The 21,733-nt window shown below is 57.3% G+C and overlaps 7 protein-coding genes across 7 annotated transcripts; 3 read left to right on the top strand and 4 right to left on the bottom strand.

The window, feature by feature from the left end:
- Positions 1-45: 45 nt before the first annotated feature.
- TRAVEDRAFT_72039 (uncharacterized protein) lies at positions 46-1,568 on the top strand (the record flags this gene model as incomplete). The annotated part of the gene is made up of 3 exons (XM_008040536.1): positions 46-348; positions 460-519; positions 588-1,568. 3 exons carry the CDS (start codon positions 46-48, stop codon positions 1,371-1,373), a joined length of 1,149 nt encoding a protein of 382 aa, XP_008038727.1. The 3' UTR covers positions 1,374-1,568.
- Positions 1,569-1,596: 28 nt separating this feature from the next.
- Positions 1,597-3,328, bottom strand: TRAVEDRAFT_148622 (uncharacterized protein). Its single transcript, XM_008040535.1, has 8 exons — positions 3,205-3,328; positions 3,082-3,146; positions 2,881-3,018; positions 2,660-2,829; positions 2,097-2,601; positions 1,974-2,038; positions 1,789-1,916; positions 1,597-1,731 (listed from the first exon to the last, which is right to left on the bottom strand). The coding sequence occupies exons 1-8, from the start codon at positions 3,248-3,250 to the stop codon at positions 1,685-1,687; spliced, it is 1,164 nt and encodes a 387-aa protein (XP_008038726.1). The 5' UTR covers positions 3,251-3,328; the 3' UTR covers positions 1,597-1,684.
- Positions 3,329-3,392: 64 nt separating this feature from the next.
- TRAVEDRAFT_72037 (uncharacterized protein) lies at positions 3,393-5,915 on the bottom strand (the record flags this gene model as incomplete). The annotated part of the gene is made up of 5 exons (XM_008040534.1): positions 3,393-3,679; positions 3,741-3,797; positions 3,854-4,216; positions 4,380-4,457; positions 4,516-5,915. The coding sequence occupies 2 exons, from the start codon at positions 5,913-5,915 to the stop codon at positions 4,451-4,453; spliced, it is 1,407 nt and encodes a 468-aa protein (XP_008038725.1). The 3' UTR covers positions 3,393-3,679; positions 3,741-3,797; positions 3,854-4,216; positions 4,380-4,450.
- Positions 5,916-6,955: 1,040 nt separating this feature from the next.
- Positions 6,956-7,751, top strand: TRAVEDRAFT_37388 (uncharacterized protein; the record flags this gene model as incomplete). The annotated part of the gene is made up of 4 exons (XM_008040059.1): positions 6,956-7,015; positions 7,078-7,274; positions 7,334-7,383; positions 7,447-7,751. The coding sequence occupies 4 exons, from the start codon at positions 6,956-6,958 to the stop codon at positions 7,749-7,751; spliced, it is 612 nt and encodes a 203-aa protein (XP_008038250.1).
- A 471-nt stretch (positions 7,752-8,222) lies between these two features.
- Positions 8,223-11,482, top strand: TRAVEDRAFT_47628 (uncharacterized protein; the record flags this gene model as incomplete). Its single annotated transcript, XM_008040160.1, has 7 exons — positions 8,223-8,412; positions 8,472-9,005; positions 9,062-9,400; positions 9,747-9,964; positions 10,027-10,300; positions 10,361-10,927; positions 10,998-11,482. 7 exons carry the CDS (start codon positions 8,223-8,225, stop codon positions 11,480-11,482), a joined length of 2,607 nt encoding a protein of 868 aa, XP_008038351.1.
- Positions 11,483-14,747: 3,265 nt separating this feature from the next.
- On the bottom strand, positions 14,748-16,923 carry TRAVEDRAFT_20476 (uncharacterized protein; the record flags this gene model as incomplete). The annotated part of the gene is made up of 2 exons (XM_008039919.1): positions 14,748-16,517; positions 16,792-16,923. 2 exons carry the CDS (start codon positions 16,921-16,923, stop codon positions 14,748-14,750), a joined length of 1,902 nt encoding a protein of 633 aa, XP_008038110.1.
- A 2,108-nt stretch (positions 16,924-19,031) lies between these two features.
- Positions 19,032-21,109, bottom strand: TRAVEDRAFT_47626 (uncharacterized protein; the record flags this gene model as incomplete). The annotated part of the gene is made up of 4 exons (XM_008040159.1): positions 19,032-20,669; positions 20,720-20,836; positions 20,898-20,966; positions 21,038-21,109. The coding sequence occupies 4 exons, from the start codon at positions 21,107-21,109 to the stop codon at positions 19,032-19,034; spliced, it is 1,896 nt and encodes a 631-aa protein (XP_008038350.1).
- Between the last annotated feature and the right edge of the window lie 624 nt (positions 21,110-21,733).

Here is a 21,733-nt window from a genome sequence, read left to right as displayed (position 1 = left end):
TTCCTCGCGCGATACCCATATAGCCACACACCCACCCACACCACTATGTCGTCCTTCAAACGCGCCAGATCTCCTCAACGACAAGACGACTCACCCTCACCCTCACCGACGCCCTCGCCGACTTGCAAGGCCGCGCGGACGAGCGCGACGCCTCCTCCGGGCGCGGGCGAACCATCCACCTCTAGCCACATTCTCTGCACATTGCCACCAACGTGCAATCCGCCGAACCGCCCTACCTCGCTGGAGGATACACGCGATCTTGAGGCTCACTATGCAATGTACCACGCGCATGTCTGTGAGGATCAGGGTTGTGGGTGCGTGTTCCCCGACGCGCGGCTACTCGAACTAGTGAGTGCCATTGTTCTTTCCGCCCCTGCCCCGGGAGTGGCACTGGGGCTCTTCTGCCGCAGCTGAGAAGGAGAACAGACGTACTGACTGCGTTGTATTTCGTGGCTGCAGCACCAAACAGAATGTCATGACCCACTTGCCGCAGTACGGAGAGAGCGCGGCGAGAAGATTGTGCGTGTGCTATCCATCTCTCCGTGCCTCAAACCTGACGTATCGTTGAAAAAAATTCAATCACGTAGTTCGCATGTCACTTAGCCTCGTGCGCGCGCCGCTTCTCCGCGCCCAAAACGCGACGGCTGCACCTCATCCAGGCGCACGGGTATCCCAAAGAATACTTCTTCGCGGTCACGAATAAAGGCGTCGGTGGCCTGCTGAAGCGATGGGGTGAGGGCGCGAGCCTGTTGCGCCGCCCGTGGCAGCCGCGCGAGAACGGGAACGGGGGTGAAGACGATGAAGACGACGACGAAGGGACAGAGACGGATGCGACACAAGTACAAGACGCGAATGGGGAAAGGGTCTTGTCAGACGACGACGAAGAGCAAATCTTACTAGAAAAGATGCCCGTGGATCGACCTCCGCGCGCGAATACCACGGCAGCGAACGGCCCTTTTACGTCTCCCGCCAAGGGCAAGGGGCGGGAGGCGCAACCCTCCGAGGAGGACAACACGCTCGCGGACGCCATGGACTCCCTTTCGCTCGTCCCATCTTCAGTCCAGTTCGGACGCGGCGCAAAACGCGGCGGGCGCGGTCACGTGGTGCGTGGCGGCGGGGCGCGCGGAGCAGGGAGAGGAGCATTCGCAAACGGCGGAGAGGGCATGCCCATGCAACTCGACTTCCGCCCGCCAAACGTGCGCGGGCGGGGAAGAGGCGCGGGACGGGGCTTCCACGTCCCGCGCGGGGGCGGGTTTTCGAGAGGCAGGGGAAACGGGCCTCGTGGGTTTGGGCGGGGGGCGATGTTGGGTGGAGGAGCGGTACGGGGAGCGGGTCCTGGGCGGGGTGTGGCGAAGGGGAACACGAATGCGTGAGGGGTGTTGAGCAGGTGCTCAGGCTCAGAGAACATGTTGACAGTGTCGATCTACGTTGTACGCTTGGTTAAGGGTGTTGAGTAGCGTCAGTGGTGCTCTAGGGAGGTTGTGTAAGGGTGCGGAACAGAAGCTCGATTATGTTAAGATAATCAGCTCGTCAACACCATACGCTCAAGGCTAAGCAGTCAATATACGATTATGAAGCAGTAGATTATCAAAGAGTGTTGCGATACAGTTAAAAAGCAGGTACACAAGAAGTCCGTACGATCTCAAGTTCACTACACGCGTTCAGGAAGAGGGGCACTACCACCTTACCAGGGGCTCACGTATGTCGCCATACCCTGCAGGTTGGATCCCTCTGAAAGAAAAAGTCAGAAAGTGTACACCAAGGCGAAAAATCATTGCTATGACTCACGGATAGGGACACCTGCAGTGTGGGCAGGTCCACTGACATTCACGCTAGAGACGAGCTGCGCCTTGGCGGGACCGTTGAGTGCGAACACCTCGACGGTGGTCGCGTTCGCGCCGAGAACGTAGAGGTAGCTGTACGGCGATGCGTCAGCTCCTTGTATCCCAAGACAACACGCGCGCAAGACTTACTCCTTGCCCCGGATGGTCGCAGTCTCGCTGTCAATGGGGGAGGTGCCCGCAGGCACGGTGTACGACTATATCAGAGAGACAGGTCAGTACCATTCTCCATGCGTTGTCGCGTGCAAAACGTACCGCAACGACGCTGCCCTTCAGGTTCCCATCAAGCGCAACCTCGCGGATCGCGTTCCCCGCAACGTCAATCGCATAGTAGTTGCCCGTCTTCGCGCTATACGCCGACCAGCACGTCGCCATCTGCCCCGTGATCGCGACCGACGAGCTGCGCCCCTTCCCGCTCAGGTCCACGACTGCGTACCCGACGCCCGGGTCCGCGACGAAGAACGCGTTCTGCTTCGGGATCGGGGTGAGCGAGAACGCGACCATGCCGCCCTGCGCGAGCGCGACCTGGCCGTTCTGCGCGGAGAGCGAGCCGTCCGCCTGCACGTCCCACGACGCGAGGTAGCCCGGGGCGGTGGCCGTGCCCTTGAAGGACGCGAGCAGCTTGCTGCCGTCCTCGCTGAACGCGATCTGGCTGACAGAGCCGGGCGGGCCGTTTGCGGGCGTGGTCTGGTTGAAGCCGAGGTAGCGGAGCGAGTTCGGGATCTGGACGAGCCCGAGCTCTTTGTCGACGGTGTAGCAGCTGTTCGGGCGGCATGTAGGTTAGTGCGGCTAGGGGACGAAAATGGGGGGAGACGCACTTGACGCCGTTGATTGCACCACCGTTCAACACGCAGAGGCGGCTGCCGTCGGCGTTGAAGGCGACCGAGGAGGGGAACTCGCCCTCGGAGGACACGGGGTCGCCAAGCGGGGTGATGTTCGTCGGCTTGCGCGGGTCGATCTTGAAGAGGGATACGGTGTCCGAGCCGGCCTAGAAGGCGCGTTAGAACGTATCACGTAGGTTGTGTACAAGGACGCTCACATTCACGGTGGCGAGGACGCCGGCCTTGGCGGAAACCTGGATAGAGCCCTGCGAGAACAGGCCGTCGGTGCCCGTGTTCCCGTTCGCAGTGACACCGTGCAGGCCACGTCCGCCTGCTGAGACAGCACGGTCGAGCCTCTGAGAATGATGTTCAGTGATCGATGATGGCACTTGAGACTTGGAGACTCAGAGCAGACGTACCAAGTTGCCGTCAGAGTTGATGCTAGCCGTGATAATCATGTTTCCCTGAGGCTCATTCGTGATGACTATGGCGATAATGGATATCAGAAACACATAGCGGACTCGTCGAAGAGTTGTACTCACAGTAAACGGCGCCATCGGGATGACGCTGGGATGCCTTGGTCAACATTGTGACCGACCCCCCACGACGTTCGATGACGCCCGCCGAGACAAGAGCAGTCGCCGAGAGAACAAACGTAAGAAGGTTCGTAGAGAAACGCATCTTGGAAATTGGCGAATAGAAGGAGTAAGAAATGCCTTCGGATTAGGGAGGAGCCTCCACGAGACTGAAGTAGAGAGAAAGGAAAAGAGAGGAACCGCGGAGGTGGCTTCACCAGTCGATGATGTGGACGCATATATACTGGACGGTCCCGCGCGCATCTTGGGCGGTCGCTTCCAGAAGGAATACAATGCAGCACAGCCGCGACGCCAGAACGATGCGATTTGAGACGGGGAGGAGTGCTACGCGAGGGGAAGAGCGCCTCGCGTGGCCGGAGCCGGGCGCCAGCTGGGCGGCATTGTAAGCACGCACAGGAACAGGAGGTGGTGATTTTGATTGCTGTGCGACCGATCCAGTACGTGTTATGCATGCGGTGCACAGTGGCGGGGCGGTTGCTTACCAGTTCGGGGTCGACACGGTGTTCGTTTGGTAATTCCCCGCCGCCTCTCGAGGTCCGCTGTGATCGAAGCACCGTTTTTGGTAAGACTTCAGTGAAGGGCGTTAGCGACAAACCTTTGACGAGCCTCACAACGTGCTGCACGCCATAACGCGCCCGGACTCTCCGGGATCAACGGTCGCAGGTGCATTCACGCGGCACGCCGTCCGTACAGCCACCATGAAGATCCACCAGTTGCTTGATGGGGCTGCATAGCGGGCTTACCCGAGTGGGTGCTCCTGCTCACCGTCCCAGGATCGCCGGGTGACGGCCGTGCCGCCCCAACATGCCTCGCCGCTCTGACCTCACTTCCACAGCTCTTGTTTGGGGCCCGGTGAGCGATTGGTGAGCCGTGGGCGGATACTACCCGGAGTGCTTCGCCTGCAAACCGCCGGATGGCAACGCTTCGTCTCGCGGCTCTGATATACAATGCCTCCGTGCTGGGCGGAAGTGAGTACTGAGTGCTGTATTCCGGCATTCTATGGGTAAGCGCTTATTTGCGGCAGGAAGCCTGGTGAGACTTACCCATTTTACAGAGACCTGATACCGTGTGTTCTCGGGACTAAGGAGTATCGAAACTAGCTAATGCACAAGGATACGCACCTTACTACCACGGGCCGTTGAGTTCGGCTCCTTCATAACCCGCTTGATTCCGCCAAGCGCCTCCGATCATCCTAATACCTGCTAGAGAAACATCAAAGGCCGTACGCAACAATCCGAGTGTGAGACTCATACGCACTCAGACTCGTCGCTCAGCCTGTCCCAAATAAAGGCCCGATGCTCCCACACAGGCCAATAATCCCCCATTTCCTCCGCGGCGCGACATTCTGGTGGAATACGGTCGTCCCAAGATGGCACCCAGCTATCCCGAGGGAAGCGCGGCGGTTTCGTACGATTGAGCGTTTTGGTGATCCCGAAATGCTCGACAAGTTCTCCCAACTCCCGTGCTTCCTGGTATCCCGACGGCGAGTGCATCTTAGCCTCCCGGCTATCAGTGCCACGGCTGCTCGTCTCGCTTTCCGCGATGGACGACTCGTCCTCGATGGACCCCTCGTCGATGTCCTCGGCTAGGTCCCAGACGATGTGCAGACGCTGGAGGGGATGGCCCATTTGTGCGCGTCGCAGGAGGAGCCTTCGCAAGCGCGTGACGTGTCTTTGGCCGGACACGAGCACGCACAACGCCTCGAGCTCCGGACACAGGACGGGCCCGTCCTTCGGAGGAGTCAAGACCTCGAGAACGGCGGAGAGCCTGTGCTCCTCCATTGCACTGCACCAGATCTGCAAGAACCTCAGGCGAGGCAAGCTGTGCAAAAGACTGTCCTGGACGTAGAAGAACTCGATGGCGCCGGTGCCTATCCAGAGCTCGCGCACGTGAGCGAAGAGAGGGGATGTGGAAATGGCGAGGCGAAGGTTTTGTTGGATAGTCGCTTTTGCTTCGTCGCAGCCACGGACTTGTACGTCGAAGCGTACCCCCCGGCAGGTCGTGGGATTCACGAGTTGGAGGGAGATGGCGCCGGATCCGAGCGACGCGTAACTCTGCCGGCCGTCGATGATGCGCATCGACGAGAGATCCCTCGGTCCCTTGGAGATGTGGTTTGCGTATATGGTTAGATCGCGAGAGAGCACTGGCACAATGTATAGGATACACTGAGCCGGTAAGACGACCATGGAAATGAGAGCACGGTGAAGAGCAGAGCGATTGATGAGACGACGGGCTTCTTCAGCGGTTATCGGGTCGTCCAGGGCAGGTCCGCGCGAAGGCCTCAGGTCGTCAAGCACGGAAAACCTGCGAAGATGAGGAAAGTGTATTGAGGAATTGATAGCACCTGCCGTGGTGGGTGCCTCCATTCTGCTTGCACCCAGCATACCTAAGTGAAGCGATTGAAGATTGGGGCAATTCGCCAGGAATGTTTGGAGATCGCGAAATGTGAAGATGATCCTCCAGGAACACTCTAGCGTGAGGTGCGTGAGTGTTGGGAAGCGGTTGGAAGGAAGGTATGGGGTGCGCTCCAAGCGCAGTGAGTGTAGCTGAGGAGTGTAGTCTTGGAAGAATGGTTTCAGAGGTGGTCCGTGGGGGTTGTCGAGAGTGCCGAGGCTCAAGCTGCAGTTTCGTAAGTTGTCACCCTTCAACGACAGCATGGTGTAGAAGGCCTCGCGCCAACGAGTAGCGTAGCAGAAACATAGGTCCCGCACGCGCTCTCCATGACGAGCTAGAATAGCTAACGTGTCTTCATGCGGGTCCCCATGAACATGTACGTACAAGGGCCCACGCTGGCATCGATGTATGTAGTCCATGAAGTGAGGCCTTCTTCCGGGAGCATCTCCATATTGTTCGATTGTGGACCATAAACGAGGTGTCTGTAGTACGATGTTGCGCCAGTGATGGCAGACCTCCGTCAATGGAAGGATATCGTGGGTACGACCCGCGAAGGATCGAGGAATCCATGCTACAGACGCTTTGTTGACACAGAGGGGATCGGCAGGAACGAGCGAGAAGATGTGGGTCATAATCTCTGGGGGTAGTCGATGCAGAGGATGATATCGGTTGAGGAGCTCGCCCACCAAACAGCGAGATTTGGCGAGTATAGCGTCCAATGCTTGAATCTAATCATACCGAAAGATTTAAGTCATTCCACGGAAGTCATACGAGTTGGCATTCATACCGACTCAAGCCGCGATAGGCTAGGTTGAGTACTGGTCTCTTGCTATGTCAGTCGTACTGATAGGTGCGCAACTTATGATTTCATACCTTGAAACAACAACATCTTTATGACCTACGAACGCTGTGAGCTCCGAACACAGTGCACTGGCGAGGCCGAGAACGTCCGCCATGATTTCACCGCGCGGAAGTTGGAGGACAAGGGCAGACACAAAATTACCCCTACAGAGTCACAAACGTTCAGTTATCCGCGTGAGGGTGGCTTAATGAGCCGGTTCAACTCGACGGGATGCAGGACGGAAGGAAACGATTCTGAGTCGGCGAGGACGAGGTCACCGGTCAAGTTCCGCCCTGGACGTGATGCGTGACGACGCGTACGGTGGCGGGTGACACAGTGTGACACGCCGTGATATGTGAGGCAGACGCGACGCGTTGGCGCGCAAACCTGACGCGAACTCGACGCAAGGCACCGCACCGATCCTCTGTCACCTCCACGACGACGACGACGACCGCCCCCATCATGGTTCGCGTACCGCTTGCGCAAAGGCCTCGAGATCTTGTGTACTTCTTGTTCTTTGCTGTACGTCTGCTGCCATCTCAATCCTGAGGCCTGAGCTTCCCAGTGGTAACTTTGCACGGTAGATTCACTTGCCCGCAACATTCTTGATCGACCTTCAAGCACTATACCCCAAACAATGGGTGCCGAGCATCCTCTCCAACCTCCCCAAGTTTTACGTTGAGATGTCCAGCGACCCGCTCATTGGCAGCGCAATGGGGTACTTTGGCCAGAGTCATCTGGACGCGTATACTTGGTTCAGAAGTTTCCTCTTGGTCGAAGCGTGCGTGCCCATTCGAGATAAGAGAAGTGTCCTATGACCTGACTGTCCTCATCCTGTAGATTTTTCCAGGTCCCAGTGTTCGTCATTGGCCTTCTTGGTCTATGGAAAGGTACGTCCCGTCATGTCACCGGAGAGCTCGTGCTTGATTACGATGGTACTGCCCCTACGCTAGGCTCTCGCTCGATCTATGTTTTGCTCCTCGTCTATGCTGCCTCGACGACCACAACGACCCTGCCCTGCCTCTCCGTCATCCTTTCGACACCCATCTCCGCGACTCCACTGAACATGGCCGAGGTCGCGTCCGCCACGGCCAAAACGGTAGCCCTCACCCTTACGGCCGAACAGCGTCTGCTTCTATTGTCCAGTTACATCCCATTCTTTCTCGTACCTCTCGTGATGACCGTCGACATGGCTTCCCGGGTCCAAAGTCTGGTAGCTGCGAGCACAGCGCCTCCGAAGACGGTTAAGCGGGATTAAATACCTGCCGGCGTTGTCTGTTCACCATTTTACCCGCTGCTTGGGTTCCAAGGGTAGATATGTTCGTATCAAAGATGGACTCTCGCATAACGGACGCTGACGCTGATAAGTTTTCAGATAATAATGTCTTTTCTATCGCTGCCCGTACGACTACTCGTATGCAACACATATTGATTCGGGTCTTCTAAAGCCTTTATTGGCGCTAGCGCATGGCTTGTACTACGGTACGATGTCAGTTTTGGATCAAGATCCAAGACCGCTCACACTTTGATGCGTTTACACAAGTACAGCATTTTGCATCTTGCGCCTGGTACTCTATCCACCGCTCAATATGATTGTTATAGGTGGTCATTGATGCATCACTGAAGCCTGTGACGAAAGTGCTGGACATCATGTCTTCAGAATCACAGTAGTTGACAAACGCTCTTCTCCTGTCCTCCTTGTCGCTCACTCGTTCCCACTATTTTGACCATGTCGATACCTCCTGGAGTGCAGTATGTGGATAGCGGCGACTCTCGTATCATCTTCACCATCCCTCCGAACGCCACCATTCCTGCCCTTAGCGCGAGAGCTCATAAATGGCTGGACGGCACTCAGTTCTTTCAGGACAGCGTCAAAACGGTTACGGTTCCCGGAACAACCTTTGAGCTCTCTTTCTACGGTACGCCCTGCTCTTATATCTGTGCGCTGCATGACTCACATTAATTTTATAACGTTTAGGCCGGTACGTCGAAGTCTTCGGGGTGACTTTTCCCCTGAACGCCACGACAGAACCCCCGCAAGCTCTTTATTCCATCGACAATTCTACCCCCTTCATTGCCGACGTTCCGACTGTCCTCGGTAATACGACCACGGACGTTGGCGTTGGGTTCTACAGGACAGACTCGTTACCGCTCGCGTATCACCTCCTTGTTATCAATGTGACCAACGCTTCGGGAGACTCCCCCTACCTGCTCGACTATGTCGCGTTCGACGCATACGACGTTTTCCCCTCTCCTAGCTCCCCTCCCACATCCACATCCCCTGACCCTTCAATCACTTCAACGGCGTCCTCCCTTATGCCAACTGGTACGACAGTCGCGGTCTCGGGGTCTACCGGCACACGCACGATTTCAGCAGGCATCTCAGCGGGTGTCGCTCTCGGAGGCGCAGCTCTGCTCTTCGTTGTGCTCGGGAGTTGCATCTGGCTATGGAGACGGTCCGCGCGCTCTCGAAGATCACAACACGAAGACGCAGAACAGAGTGGCCCTCTCCGTGCGTGTATGTCCTTCTATCACTCGTACCGTGAAGATGCTAACAATCCGCGGCAGTCGATGTCAGCCTATATCCGAGGGTGGTACCTGCCCAAGCGCATGTGCTCTCGTCCAGCGCTGACGCGAGTTTCAATTCCCCCTTCACGCTCGACTCGTACGTCAGACCAGCTTCCACGGAGTCCGCGGGCAGCCAGCGCGTCCCTCCCGAAGAACACATGCTGAGGACGAACGTTTCCGTCATCGCTTCGGACAGCAAGAGCGCTCGTCCATCAGCATCGATCCTTCGCTCGGGCGCCGCGGAAGGGTCTTCTGTGGTTACGCAGATGTCCAGTCTAGGGGGCGTGGTCTCCTTCGATGGCAAAGAATCGCGTCTCACCTCCGGCGCGTTGCCAGAGAGTGAGCCGGCTTCTAGCGCACGGGTCGACGCCCATGTAGGAAGCGAAGTTGCGCGCCCATTTCCTCCTCCGTATGCGCCGTAAGTGCGTGTAGGGGTGCGCCTGTCTCCGGGGGCGCAAGCAGGTATGACTATCGTGATCGTCCGTACATGGTGGGATCTCTAATGCCCTCTGCTGCCAGGGCCAATACAATTCGCTAGCGCGGGAAGGGGTTTCGGACCGGGATTACGACGTAATGCGAATGTACTTCGCACCAGAGGTAGGTCGGCATTCGATCCTCAGCTTCTCCTGTATAACCTCGTCTTGTCCAGGTTTTAGATGATCATTTTCCTAACATAGCCCTGTAGTATCCTCAGTGAACGGTACGTACATTCGTAAGGGGCTTTGCCACTTGACGTGGTACTTCGCTTCGAGCACGCGGGAGAACCGAAGCATCGTTTACGTCCTCGTGTTGATCCAGGCTCCGGGCGGTGTGCAACATACGCCCACAAACCCCTATATCGGGTCGCCGACGAGCATTCGTCCTCATGGACAGGCACCTTCATGGCCTCTTTCCGGGCCAGAAGTACGCATCGCTTTCACGCACCGATGCAGCCCGTGCGGACGATGACCCTTGATAGATTCCAGGCTGAGCCAGCGAAGTCGTGTGCAGGCCTTCCGCGTCCCCTCACGCACCTTTCCCCACTGCACGTCTCTCGCTCCCAGACGATGTATCCCGCCGACCCCACCTTCGTAGACAACTTCGACGCCAGAATCGTCTACGCTGACCCTTCGGAAGCTCGACAGGACGACGAACTGTCTCCAGATGCTCATTCTCAGGTGGACGCCATCTCCGGGGTCTATAATGGTACGCTTTCCATCACCACCGACCCCGGCATGAGCTTCCAGTTCATCTTCTACGGTGCGTCTCAACGTTCGGAACATACCTGCGGCCGATCATGCTGATGACGAGCGCATACAGGGCGTATACTACAGATATACGGCGCGGCGCTTCCGTGGCTGTCCGGCCAACAGCCCTGGGCGGAGTACTCCATCGACGACGACGGCGAGACCCAGCCTGTCCCGAGCGCACCCTCTCCGTTGGGGAATGTGCCGCTCTACGTCAGCACGCTCCTCCCCCTCGCGTTTCACACGCTCACCGTCAAAGTCATCAATGCGACCTCCGATGGGCCCTTCCTGTTCGACTACATCGCCTTTGGCTTCCTGGACGCATCTGAAGACCCCAACCCGCAGAATTCGAGTTCGACATCTGTTGCATCGCAGAGCTCCATAACGTCATTGTCCTCTACGTCTGCGGTTTCTATTACTGCGAGCGCGACGAGTGCGACGGGAAGTTCACCAACATCTGCGGCGCCCCTCGTGACTTCTCCCCATGTGGATTCCTTTCCGGTCGCTCCAGTCATCGGTGCCATAGTGGGCGGTATCGTGGCGTTGGTTGCGGTAGCCGCGGTGATCCTGTGTGTTTGGAAGCGCATGAGCAGGCGCAGGGACGTCGATCGCGAATCGATCGAGCCGGCGAGCGAACCTGGTAAGTCCGAGACACGTCGCCTGTCAAGCGTCCAGACAGAAGAGTGCACTTACATTCTCTGATCGTGTAGGGCCTCCAGAATTCGCACCCACGACCAAATATGTGGAGAAAGGATCCTCGCGCGCACCTTCTCCATACGTCCGGCGTACGAACCCGCTTTCATGGGCCGAGCGGCAGGATTCCGGTGTTACGTGGCCTGGTCCCTCGGGATCCCCGTCATCGCACCGCTCTGCCTTGCCCCGGGAGAAAGCAGCGTTTAGTGTTGTCGAGAGCGACGCACGCTCTTCAGGATACGATTCTGGCCAGCATCAATGGGATGCCCAATCCCATGCCGACATCACTCTGGGACCCGATGTGAGGGGCAGACCGGCAACGCCTGGCCACCTGGTATCCTTGGAGAGGGCACAAGGATCCACTGGATTTGTGGGGCCGTCGCCCTCCCAACCTCCGGATGCGATTGCTCAAGCAGGCGCCCATACTCCTGGCGTATATGCGGGCGAGTTGTTTACACAAGTGATAGCGCAGGACCGAGTTCCTCCGCCATACTCTCCGTAAGCGTAGTGGGCTTTGGGCCCATTATGACAGTCTTCTCGCGCATTCTTCGTTCCTTGTAGTAGTTTTACTACTGTATGCTTACACGTGAAGGCATGATCGTACTCGGGGAAGCGCCGAATAGTAGTACTACGTTGTGCAAGCTCTCGCCGAGAAAGCCGAGGCGCGCATATGGTCCCAATCGGGCTTGCACCGACTGATTGAAATCGATCTCTGACTTCTGCGTCTCCTCCTGCCTCTTGACTTCATCAGGCTTTCTGCGCTCTCCAGACATCTTCTGCACTAGGCTTTACTCCGGAGGTGCTATGCAAGATACATACCCTTCTGGCATTACCGCATCCTTACTCCGTTATCTGCGTCGCTGCTGCCCATATCATCCGAAGCTAATAAAGCCGAAGTCGAATACACGTCCTCAGCAAGTCTTCGCGAAGATCTCCTCCCATATATGCTACTATCAAGTAAGAGGTATGGTGCACATCATCAGTTTATACCTGCTTAGCTCTTAGTTTGAGCCCGGATATCATACTTTTGGAAGATTGCTGCGCTATGGGTTACGAACAAAACTGGACTGGTTTTGGACCAACCCATAGCCCGGCAATGGATCGCCTGCATATGGAATCCCAGCTTCATCGGGGTGCTGAGTCGTAGGATACCGGTGGTTTGGATAGGACTATTGCACGGGTGTCATGCCGGAATAGACATCTTCGATGTCTTCCGAATCCGCGTTGCGCGGCAGCGTACCTGGCGGCGCCCACAGTAACAACGTGGTCTCGCTTGTACGGTGGGCTCGCAGCTCGACCGCTTTCAAGCTTGAACGGGACCGAGCATTGCGTGCCTGCACGGCCATACGCGGCGAGCATTGACGTCTGGGGGCAACACGCGGCTCCTGATATTTGGAAGTTTACATGCCGGGTGCGGCGCTGGATGAATGCGTTACTGACCTGCAGCGCGTGCGGTCCACAGCGGCGAAGGAGGAGCCAGCGGCGGTCTCTGCACGTCGATGGCGTTGTGGGAGAGGTCGCTATGTGCTCTTCGACGATCGCGAGGCGCATTTTAGCCGCGAAGGGGTGCTGCAGCACTGATGGCCAAACTTCGCCTCAGCCGTAGTCTGTCGCTCGAACCCTGAGGGCCTGTGGTTCAGCAGGAGAGACCCTCAAGTTGACGCGCTTGCATGCTCTCAGCCTAACATGAGTAACTCGGAGCTCATTGCTCCGCTATGGGTTGTCATCAAAATGCTGTTTTTGATGTTGACGCATAGCTTGGCAACGGGCACCAGCACATGGTACACGCCTCATTCGGTGTCGTATGATATGGTACCCTTTCAAATGTACGACCACACGACGGGGAACACGCACATACGGCAACAGGTGCCATGTCCACTGACCCAATTTCGAGAAAGAAGAGCCTCTCATTTTGGGGACAACTGGGCTCGCCACCAGCGTATCGCCAAGTTTGTGAATGGCTCGATTCGACTCTACCACGGACAGATCACCGGGCATGGAGGTGTGGTCTCCCGGTAGCGATGTGCTCGCGCCCGCTGCCGCGTTGGGCTGGCAGGAGAATGATACCGCTCCGCGAGGGCTTACGGGCCAGTGCAATGTCACGGTAGCCGCAGCGATTTCTGTACTATGTGGAAGCGCATGAACAGGCCCGTCGATCGCGAATCGATCTTTGAGTACGACGTCCGCAAGGTATGATATTATGTTCCTTGATCACAGCAAGCCCTCATTAGCTGCTGGTCCGCGCTCGGTGCTCATTGCTCAGCTATTGGCTGGCTTAAGAACTTGAATGTTCTCAACGCATCTAAACACTCGTTAACTAGTACACATCGTGTCGGGGGCGACTTATGCTGCACCGCTGACAGACTCGCAAAGCGTTGTATCGCACTGCAGTAGGAGCGTCAAATATCACACTTAAAGGCCCTAAAGAGATGCGAGAAGATGCGCAACTCCACAGAGGCTACGGGTTGGCTTGGAGTTGTGCAAGCCGGGAGATCAGTTAAACATCGGGTGGTTGACCGCCTGCAGATATACCATGGGCTTACAGTGCGCACGGTACCAGTGGCGTACCTATACGGCCAATGGGTGCATCACTACATGTGTTTTTCGAACATGTCGAACGCCGCCTAACATGGCCCAAGATACGAGCATAAGTAGTAGTCGCTAGCTCTAGGACGAAGCCGCTGCGCGAGAGTGGCGCCGAGGGACAGTGCGAGCGCGAAGTCTTCGAAATTGATATGGTTCAAGCCTGTGTAGCCCGCGATTTGCTGCGGGAAAGTCGAGCATTGTAATCAACGTAGTACAGGGTGGAAAGAGAGAGAATAGAGTTTATGTTCGAACGTTCAAGCGTGAAAGTCAATGCAGTCGGGCCTCTCCGGGTGTTGCCGCTCGAGACGCTCATGGTCCCGATCGGGCTTGCAGGAAGGTTATGCATTGATTCGGAGATCGATCTCTGACTTTGCGTCGAGTCCTTCTGACCTCCTCCCGTCTTGCGTTCGCTGGACATCTGTTGCATCACTTACTACAGAAAGCTATTCAGCACACTTCTAGAGACATCGCGTTCCTACTCAGCTCTCTTTGTCGCTGGTGCTGCTGCCCAAACGGTCCGAAGCTGATGAAGCTGAAGTCAAATGCACGTCGCCCACAGCAAGTCTTGAGGCCTTCAGGGAGCTCTCCTTCCGCGTCGTATGGTCCCAGGTGAGAGGTATGGTGCACGTCCCTAGAAAGCTATGACTGCTTCTAGACCGACCTATAACTCGGCAATGGAGTACCTGCACATGGAAGCGACGGTATGGCTGCAGAGGATGAATACGGTGCGAGATTATGCTCCTCCATCATGGCATATTTCCACCAGGAATGTGTTTCCAGCATCTCCAGCTCGAGCTTACCCTCGAACCTTTGAACCTCATTGCTTAGCTATGGGTTACTTTTAAATAACAATTTAAGACTAGCCCATAGCTCAGCAACGAAATCCATGCATGGGTCCACGCGTTCGTTAGATATCGCAGTCGCTCAATTTGCACTGGTGGATGCTCACCGTGCTTCGACGTGGAGCAGGAAGCTAGCCAGCGCACGATGCCATACATGGACACCGAAGACGGCCGCCATCGCCCGGGAGATTGAACTCGCGAGAGGGACAGGGGTGTCACACTGGGGCAGTGGAATATATAGCAGATAGATTCATGTCAACGTTTTGAAATATAGTCTGATGGACTCGCGGAGCAGCATTCGAGAAGAGCTATGGGTTACTTAGATAACGACGAGAAACGTCAACACTGAAGTTGATCACTCTCGTCTGAAGCCCTTGTAAGCCGGATGGTCGTCCGAGTAGAAGGGCCTTGGGGGAATGCACGCAGCGATGAGTCGCGCGCCGATGAGTGGGCTTCCTGGGCGGGGTAGCTGTCGAGGCCTCCGGGGCTGTAGCAGCCCTGCGGCTGGTAGAGTGGGCTCGCAGACAGGGTATGTCCAAGCGCGAAGGACGCCTTGGGGCGTGCCATGACCGGACCATCGTGGACGACCATCGACTGAGCACGGAGCGCGCCCCCCTGATATTGGGGCGTCTGCGCCGAGCGCGACGGCGCGGGATGAGCGCGCGGACCGCTCTCTAGTGCGGTCAACAGAGGCAGATCGCGAACCGGCTGTGGTCCCCGCGCGGAAATCGCGTTATGGGGAAACTCGCCGTGTGATCCTCGACGATCGTAAGGCAACGAGCTTTGGGCCACGGAGGGATGCTCGCGCTGGCGTCCGGCGGGAACGTCCACGACGTGTTGGTCTTGATTGCCCTCCAAATCGTGGGGGTCGTGCGCATGAATACGCGATGCAGACGAATGAGTAACGCGCGCATCTTGGGAATACAGCTCCGCGCCTGAGTAGCTGAGTCCCGTCGGGTCCGATGCAAATATGCCGGTGTCGGGCGCGTAGACCTGTTCCTGCTGCGAGAAGATCTCCAGGTCGATGTCGCTAGAAGGGCGCCAGTACACAGTGGCGTGGAACTCGTCGGGTTGGGCAAGTATCCACCGGAGTGGCCTCGGACTCGACGGCCGCTCTGCGTTTGGGGAGGGACAAGCCTCCTGCCACTGGATCGCGTAGGGCTGTATGGACGTCTGCGCGGGCGCAGGCTCGGTGTATGTGTGCTCAGGGCCCACGTTGACCGCTTCATTAAGCCCGTAGGCCGCATCGGTGGCGGTAACGGACGGCGCGGTGTGTGCGCGGTGGGCGCAACGCAACAGGGCGTCCGGGTGCACGTGCTTGGGCTGGTATGCGCAGATGGGGCACGGTAGATCGTGGTACCTGATATCCTCGACGCGGGCGTGTTCGCGCTGCTCCGAAGGCTGAGAGGTCCTGGACGGAGATGTGAAGCGTGTCGGATCTGCCCGGATGAGGTCGTCCGATCGCGCGTGCGCAGCCTGCTTCGTGAAAGTGGGCACACGGATGTAATGTACCGCTTCTTGAACAGCGGCGCCACGTTCGGGTTGCGGCGATGGGAAAGGTTGGCCGTTGTAGCCGCGCAAGTCGATGTCGTGCCGCTCGAGGGTGCGCATCTGGACAGCGTCGCCTCCCGGCTCTTGGTGGCGAGCGCCGCCACCAGGGGCGAGCGTACGCCGGATGGAGGGGTCCCGCTCGTTCTCGTCCAGGAAGCGCGGGCGTGGGCGAGAATACGGCTGAAAGCGGGAGTCGCGGGCGCGAGCGTCATAGCGGCGACTCGGAGCACTGATCGCCTGCTTCTCCCCAACGGGCGCTGACTCGGACGACGTCGCCCTCTGCGACTGATCTGGGAGAACGTATGGCCGCTCTTGAAGGCGTCCATGCGAGCGTGGCGGCGAGTCGTACTGGCTGGGCTGGGCAGACGGTGGCGCGCCGGGGTGGGTGTCGGTGGTGGCGTGGGCATGGAGTGCGGGATATGCAGGAGCGTATATCGCCTGGACTGGGGCAGCGGGGGCTCCGAGCGGAGCAGAGTCAGGCCACCGTTCGAATGGACGATCAGGTGGGGAAACAAGACGACCGCGGTTCGATGAAGGGTATTGATGGACGCCACCGCCCTGCAGATGCGATGGTTAGAGAAGGTAAAGAGCACTGGCTCCGGACTTGCCTCTGCTTGCCCCGGTTCCTGGGCAGGGACAGGCACGCGTGTCAAGTCCACGTCGCGAACATCCTGCAACAAGCCTAGACGCATAAATCTGACATTAGTGTCGACTTTCCTGTTGATATACACTGGGTTGGAATCCAAAGTGACGACGATCTTCGATTTAATAACAGACACATGAGATGATAATGAGTAGGTATGTCCTGTACACGCAGCAGGCGGCGACATACCGACTCCGTAGTCGACCCGAGCAGCTTTTTGATACCCTTTGGCACTGGTCTCTGTGTCCTAACAGTCGCGAGTCGGCACGGGTTGGTAAGACCTGTATCTGTAGAAGGCGACGGCGATATCCTTCGCGGCATGTCGTGGAGGTGTCGGTCTGCGCGCTCGGATGAGAGGGGGGTAGTGACAAGGTCGCGCTCTAGCGGGGGATCAGGGAGGCAGAGACGCGACGCCCTTGTACTTCAACCACCTGGCGGAGTTGTGTTTTAGTCCCGAGAAGCCACGGCATCAGGGCGTGCTCCGCGGATTCGCACACCGCACCGCTCCCGCGCGTGCATCAGACCCCAGAGAATCTTCGCTCTTCCTGGATACCACAGCCCGAACAGCCACGGAACGCGAGGCAGAGGCGATTGAATGGGCTGGTGGGCACGTTCCGAGTACACAAAACGAGCTTACTTGGGAACCCCGCCTAGGCCTCCTCTTGTCGCCTCGGGCTGATATGATCCCGGAAATCATTCGCTTGAACATAATGAATGGCATCAGCGCAATCTAGAGTGCTGTAACTACAGGATATGTTGTGGCGGGAGGCCTTCACTCTTGTGGAATGGGTCGGGCTGTGGCGTACGCTGACGTTCCGAGGGCTCTTGCGATGCGCGACTGCTCGGAAAGTTTCAAAAGTCGTAAATGACACCAGAATGCATATGTACAGATAGACTCACCACAGAGAACTGCCTTGGTTAAGGATGCGGCTCCGAGTCAGAGCCTCTGCGTACAGGCGTTAGCACGCATGGGGCTAATGGTCAGCTCGGAAACGGCAAGTCAATGAAATTAGTCGCTACTCGAGCTTCTTCAGGGCCATCAACTCCACGATATAACTGAGGCCTCCTGGCGGATGCTTCTGGCAGCATATGACTTACCTGGTTGACGAAGTCCAGGATTTGGAGTAGATATTGTGAGCGAGCAGGTGTCTGAGCAGTTCGGCGAGCGAAGAGCGGACATGAAAGTTCCAGTATTCGCAGAAATACTGCCAAGCCACATGAGATTCGGTCGGCCCGTCCAGTGTAAGTGGGGGTCAAGTCGAGGTTGAACAAGGACTGCCCAAATCGGAGAGTTGCGTGCGAGAGTATGGGCGTCTGTCATTCTTCCGAGTCCCCAGATCTAGTTTCGTCCTCGGAACGTGGTGCTGCATGTATACGTTCCACTGGCTCTGTTAAAGGCAGTATTTTTCAGAAAAGCCTTGCAACTGGAGCGCGTGCGCAGAGTCGCAAGTACGACGAGTGGCAAGCAACTTTGGGAGCGAGCGGGGGCATTTCGACGGCGCGCGCCGAACTGATACATACCGGAAGGTCCCGAAACAGGCGAGATCGTCATCGGCGGGCAGGCCGGATTAGCATCGATCAGCTACTCTCTTTCGCCCTTCGTTCCCTACTGCGGTGGACACTCCGCTGATCAAACGGTCGCGACACTCACTGTTTGCTCTTCCAATTGCATAGCGCAGAACATCCTTGTCTTGATCGTGCCCTACTCATCTGCAAACTCTCGGTGCTTCTTCGCCAAGCTATGGGTTACTCGAAATTATGGCAGTTTCGAGGTATACCCATAGCTCGACCCTGAGGCCACCGTACACGGTACAACATGCCTATCAAGGCATCAACTAGCACGACATTGTCAGAACCAATCTATTCGACAGTGAGTACTCTTCACTCTCGCTCTTTTGCTCTCCAGACGTCGACTCTGTTAAACCAACTTCCATCGCTGTTCTCACTTCGTCATTCTCTTGATCATGCCCTACCCTGGCTACCCATATACAGTCATTCGGTGCTTCTCTGCCAAGCTATGGGTTAGTTTCGAACTATTGGCACTTTCGAAATTTACCCATAGCTCGATAATGGGGCTACCATACACGGGATAACATGAGTGCCGGTTTGCATGATGCCGTTGGAATCAATCAATGCTACGGTCATTTGATACATGTAAGACAGCGTGAAGGGTGATCTCACGACATATATTTCATCATTGGGATCTCAGAAACAGGACGGGAGTGGATAGTGCGGGGGTGAATATGGGTTAGTAGCGAACTACTGGTGATGCGGACTGATGCACGGAAGATCTGCGCTAAGCCTCATCGCCTCCAGGTGCGGGACATTTGAACGTTGAGCGGAAGTGCCTTGTGCGTACGCATACGACGACGAGCCAGTCGCAGACAGATCTTGTTGCCTATCGCAGTATGTGGCGGCGCCCTCGGCATTTATGTAGCCCCACTCGTTGAGCGGGCTCGTGGCAGGAGCACGGTCGGCCGACCATGTCGCGGCTGGACCGTTGCAGGTGACGCCTCTGGGATATAGTACAGGCCCTTGGTAGTGGACTTGCAGTGAGTGCGGCATTGCGTGAGCAAGTGTCGGATCGATATCAGCAGCTCGTGCTCCCCGTAGAATGGCCTCGCGAGCCAGTGCTGGCCCTGGCGGTGAGTGGCCGTGTTGTACGATAACTGGCCGTATGCTCGAGCATCGTGATGCGAAAAGCCCCCGACCGCGAAGGCGTGTTCGCGTCGACGTTCAGTATGCACGTCCGAGACGAGGCGCGAGCTTGGATACCCCAAGAAGCGAGGGTCGTACGACTGGGTGTGCAATGCAGTCGGATGAGGAACACGCGCGCCCTGTGCATAATAAAGGTCCGCGCCCGAGGAGCTGTTTCCTGCCGGCTGTTCCGGTGCCAATAATCCGGTGTCGCGGTTGGGCATCCACCATCCCTGCTGTGAGAAGGCCTCGCGCATGTTGTCGCTGAAAGGTTGACCATAGGCAGTGGCCAGGTTCAGGACGTTCGCGGGCGACGTGTCGAGTTCCGCTTGCGTGGACGCGAACTGGTTGGTATTCTGCGGGAGAAGTGCGGACGGAACGGACACAGCTTGATGCTGATGTGCTGAAAGCTGGATAGGTATAGGCTCAGGGACGGTGGGGGCATGCATGTTGACAAGTGCACCAAGCTCGTAGGGGTCCTCGACGGCCGTGATAGACGATCCCGAGGACGAAGACGGAGAGCCGATATAGTGTGGCGCAGCATCCGGGCGCATGATGTCGTTGTACGTTTGGTACAACGTCGCGGTCGCCGTGGGAAGGCTTAGTGTACCATAGGACGCGGCGTCGTGCTTGACGCGAGCGTACACTGTGTGCTGTTCCGAAGGACGCGAAGTCGCGTGCGTCGATGTAAGGGGCGTCTGATCCTCCCGAACGAGGACAGGTGGTGGCGCGCGGGTACAAAAGCGCGTAGCCTCCGAGAAAGAGATGTGTTGGCGACGATCACCCATGTCCCAAAGAGTCGCCCCGAGGTGAAGGTCCTGGGGTGGGCAGGGGCGAACGTCATAGCCGCGCTGCTCGGTGTCGTGCTCCTGGGGGTCATACATGCTGAGAACATCATCCGCCGCCGCGTTTCTGGGGTAAGTATCACCGCCCAGAGCAACAGCACGCGCAGAATGATTTAGGTCGTTTTCCTTGGTTATGCGCGGGTTTTGGAGGGGACCATTCGAGAGCCCGCGAGCGGCATCGCGGTGGTGGTAAGCAGTGTCATCGTGGTGGCGAGCAGACACCTGCGACTCAGTGGGTGCCAATGTCGCGTCCTGTGACTGAGGCAGGCGTGGGTATGACCATCCGAGGACGGCTCCGTGCGAGGGCGGCGGTTGGTAGTTGGCCGGGTGGACGAACGAAGGTGCGCAGGAGCTGATGCCAGTGGTGGCGCGCGAGAAAAGGGCGGCGTACCCACGATGTTCGATATCCGCATTGCCTCGGATAGAGCTGTTGATCGTAGTCTCGGGCCGCTGAGCAGATGAAGGTGCAGGGTTCGAAGGAGGGCGAGTGCTTCTCGAAGGGCGTTTTCTCTTAACACCACCTCCCTGCAGGCGCGATGGTCAGAAGGGCACAAACGGTAAGTGGCTGAACTTACAGGTGGGGCGTCATGTCTGGTCCCGGCACTGGCATCTAAAGTATGCCCTCGTTTACGCTGTGGGGTCTTGGTCTTGAGTCCGCTTTTCATCGTGGCCTTGGCTCGCAGGCGTTTCTTCTAACATCCCGATTAGACATTGTCTTTCGATGCCGCCCGGCAGCTTAGCTCAAGAACTCACAGCTGGTTGTGGCGGTTTTCCCGGTTTCCAGTTCGCTACCTGAAAAATATTGACTTGGCTCAAGATGTCCTACAGCACAGCTCCAGTGTCAGCGCCGTCACGTCATCCTGAGCATCAGTAGCCTGAATACGTGCCTTGACCATCTTCTGGTGCTTCTTACTGCGAGCAACCCACGGGCTGTCCTCAGGGTTGCACTTGATACGGCCTGACATCATGTAGCGAGCCTCCGGAGGTTACAGTGTCGAGCGTAAGGAATAGAGTATTGGGAGGCTGGCCTAGATAGATGTGGGAGGAAAAGTACGCAGCAGCTCAGCTTTGTGCGTTTCCAACCACCTGTCGGAGTTGATCTGTGAAGGTGAGAAGACACAGCATCAGGGGCACGCCCCGAATATTCGCACACCGCGCTCCCTGCACATGCATCAAGAGGGCTAGGCTAGAAGACCGTCGCAAGTGTGCGGTCCCGGGCGTGAGAGACACAAATAAATGCTTGCAGCGTGGGCCATGATGCACGCGCGAGCTCGTTCCGAGTATACGCAACAGGGCAGCTCAAGCGGTACACAGGAACACGCGGACACGCCACCTGGCCGCCTAAGAACCGCAAAACATAGCGGGAGCTGAACGAGCTCACTGCCCTCTCACAACGCGGTCACCCGGAGCCCATCATAGAATGCGCGCGGGGTAGACTCGGAGGCCTCGAGGCGCAACTATCGCTGGATTGGTGTTTTCGGTGGGTTTGGAAGGAGAACCTGTGCTCTTGGGATGGCTAACGTCATTCTTCCCTTCCAGGCACTGCTAGCTGTGATTGAAAGAGAAGCTTACCGCTATCAGCCTGCGTA

Source organism: Trametes versicolor (genome assembly GCF_000271585.1).
Source record: "Trametes versicolor FP-101664 SS1 unplaced genomic scaffold TRAVEscaffold_6, whole genome shotgun sequence".
Lineage (NCBI taxonomy): Eukaryota > Fungi > Basidiomycota > Agaricomycetes > Polyporales > Polyporaceae > Trametes > Trametes versicolor.
The sequence above is the reverse complement of the archived record's forward strand: the minus strand, read 5'-3'. Positions and strand labels throughout refer to the sequence as shown.

Coding starts and splice junctions, on each gene's coding strand:
- TRAVEDRAFT_148622 (XM_008040535.1), bottom strand. CDS start 3,250: ATGTTGACCAAGGCATCCCAGCGTCATCCCGATGGCGCCGTTTACT. Junction 2,602..2,659: donor GGTGCAATCAACGGCGTCAA/GTGCGTCTCCCC, acceptor CCGCCCGAACAG/CTGCTACACCGTCGACAAAG. Junction 1,732..1,788: donor CACTGCAGGTGTCCCTATCC/GTGAGTCATAGC, acceptor TTTTTCTTTCAG/AGGGATCCAACCTGCAGGGT.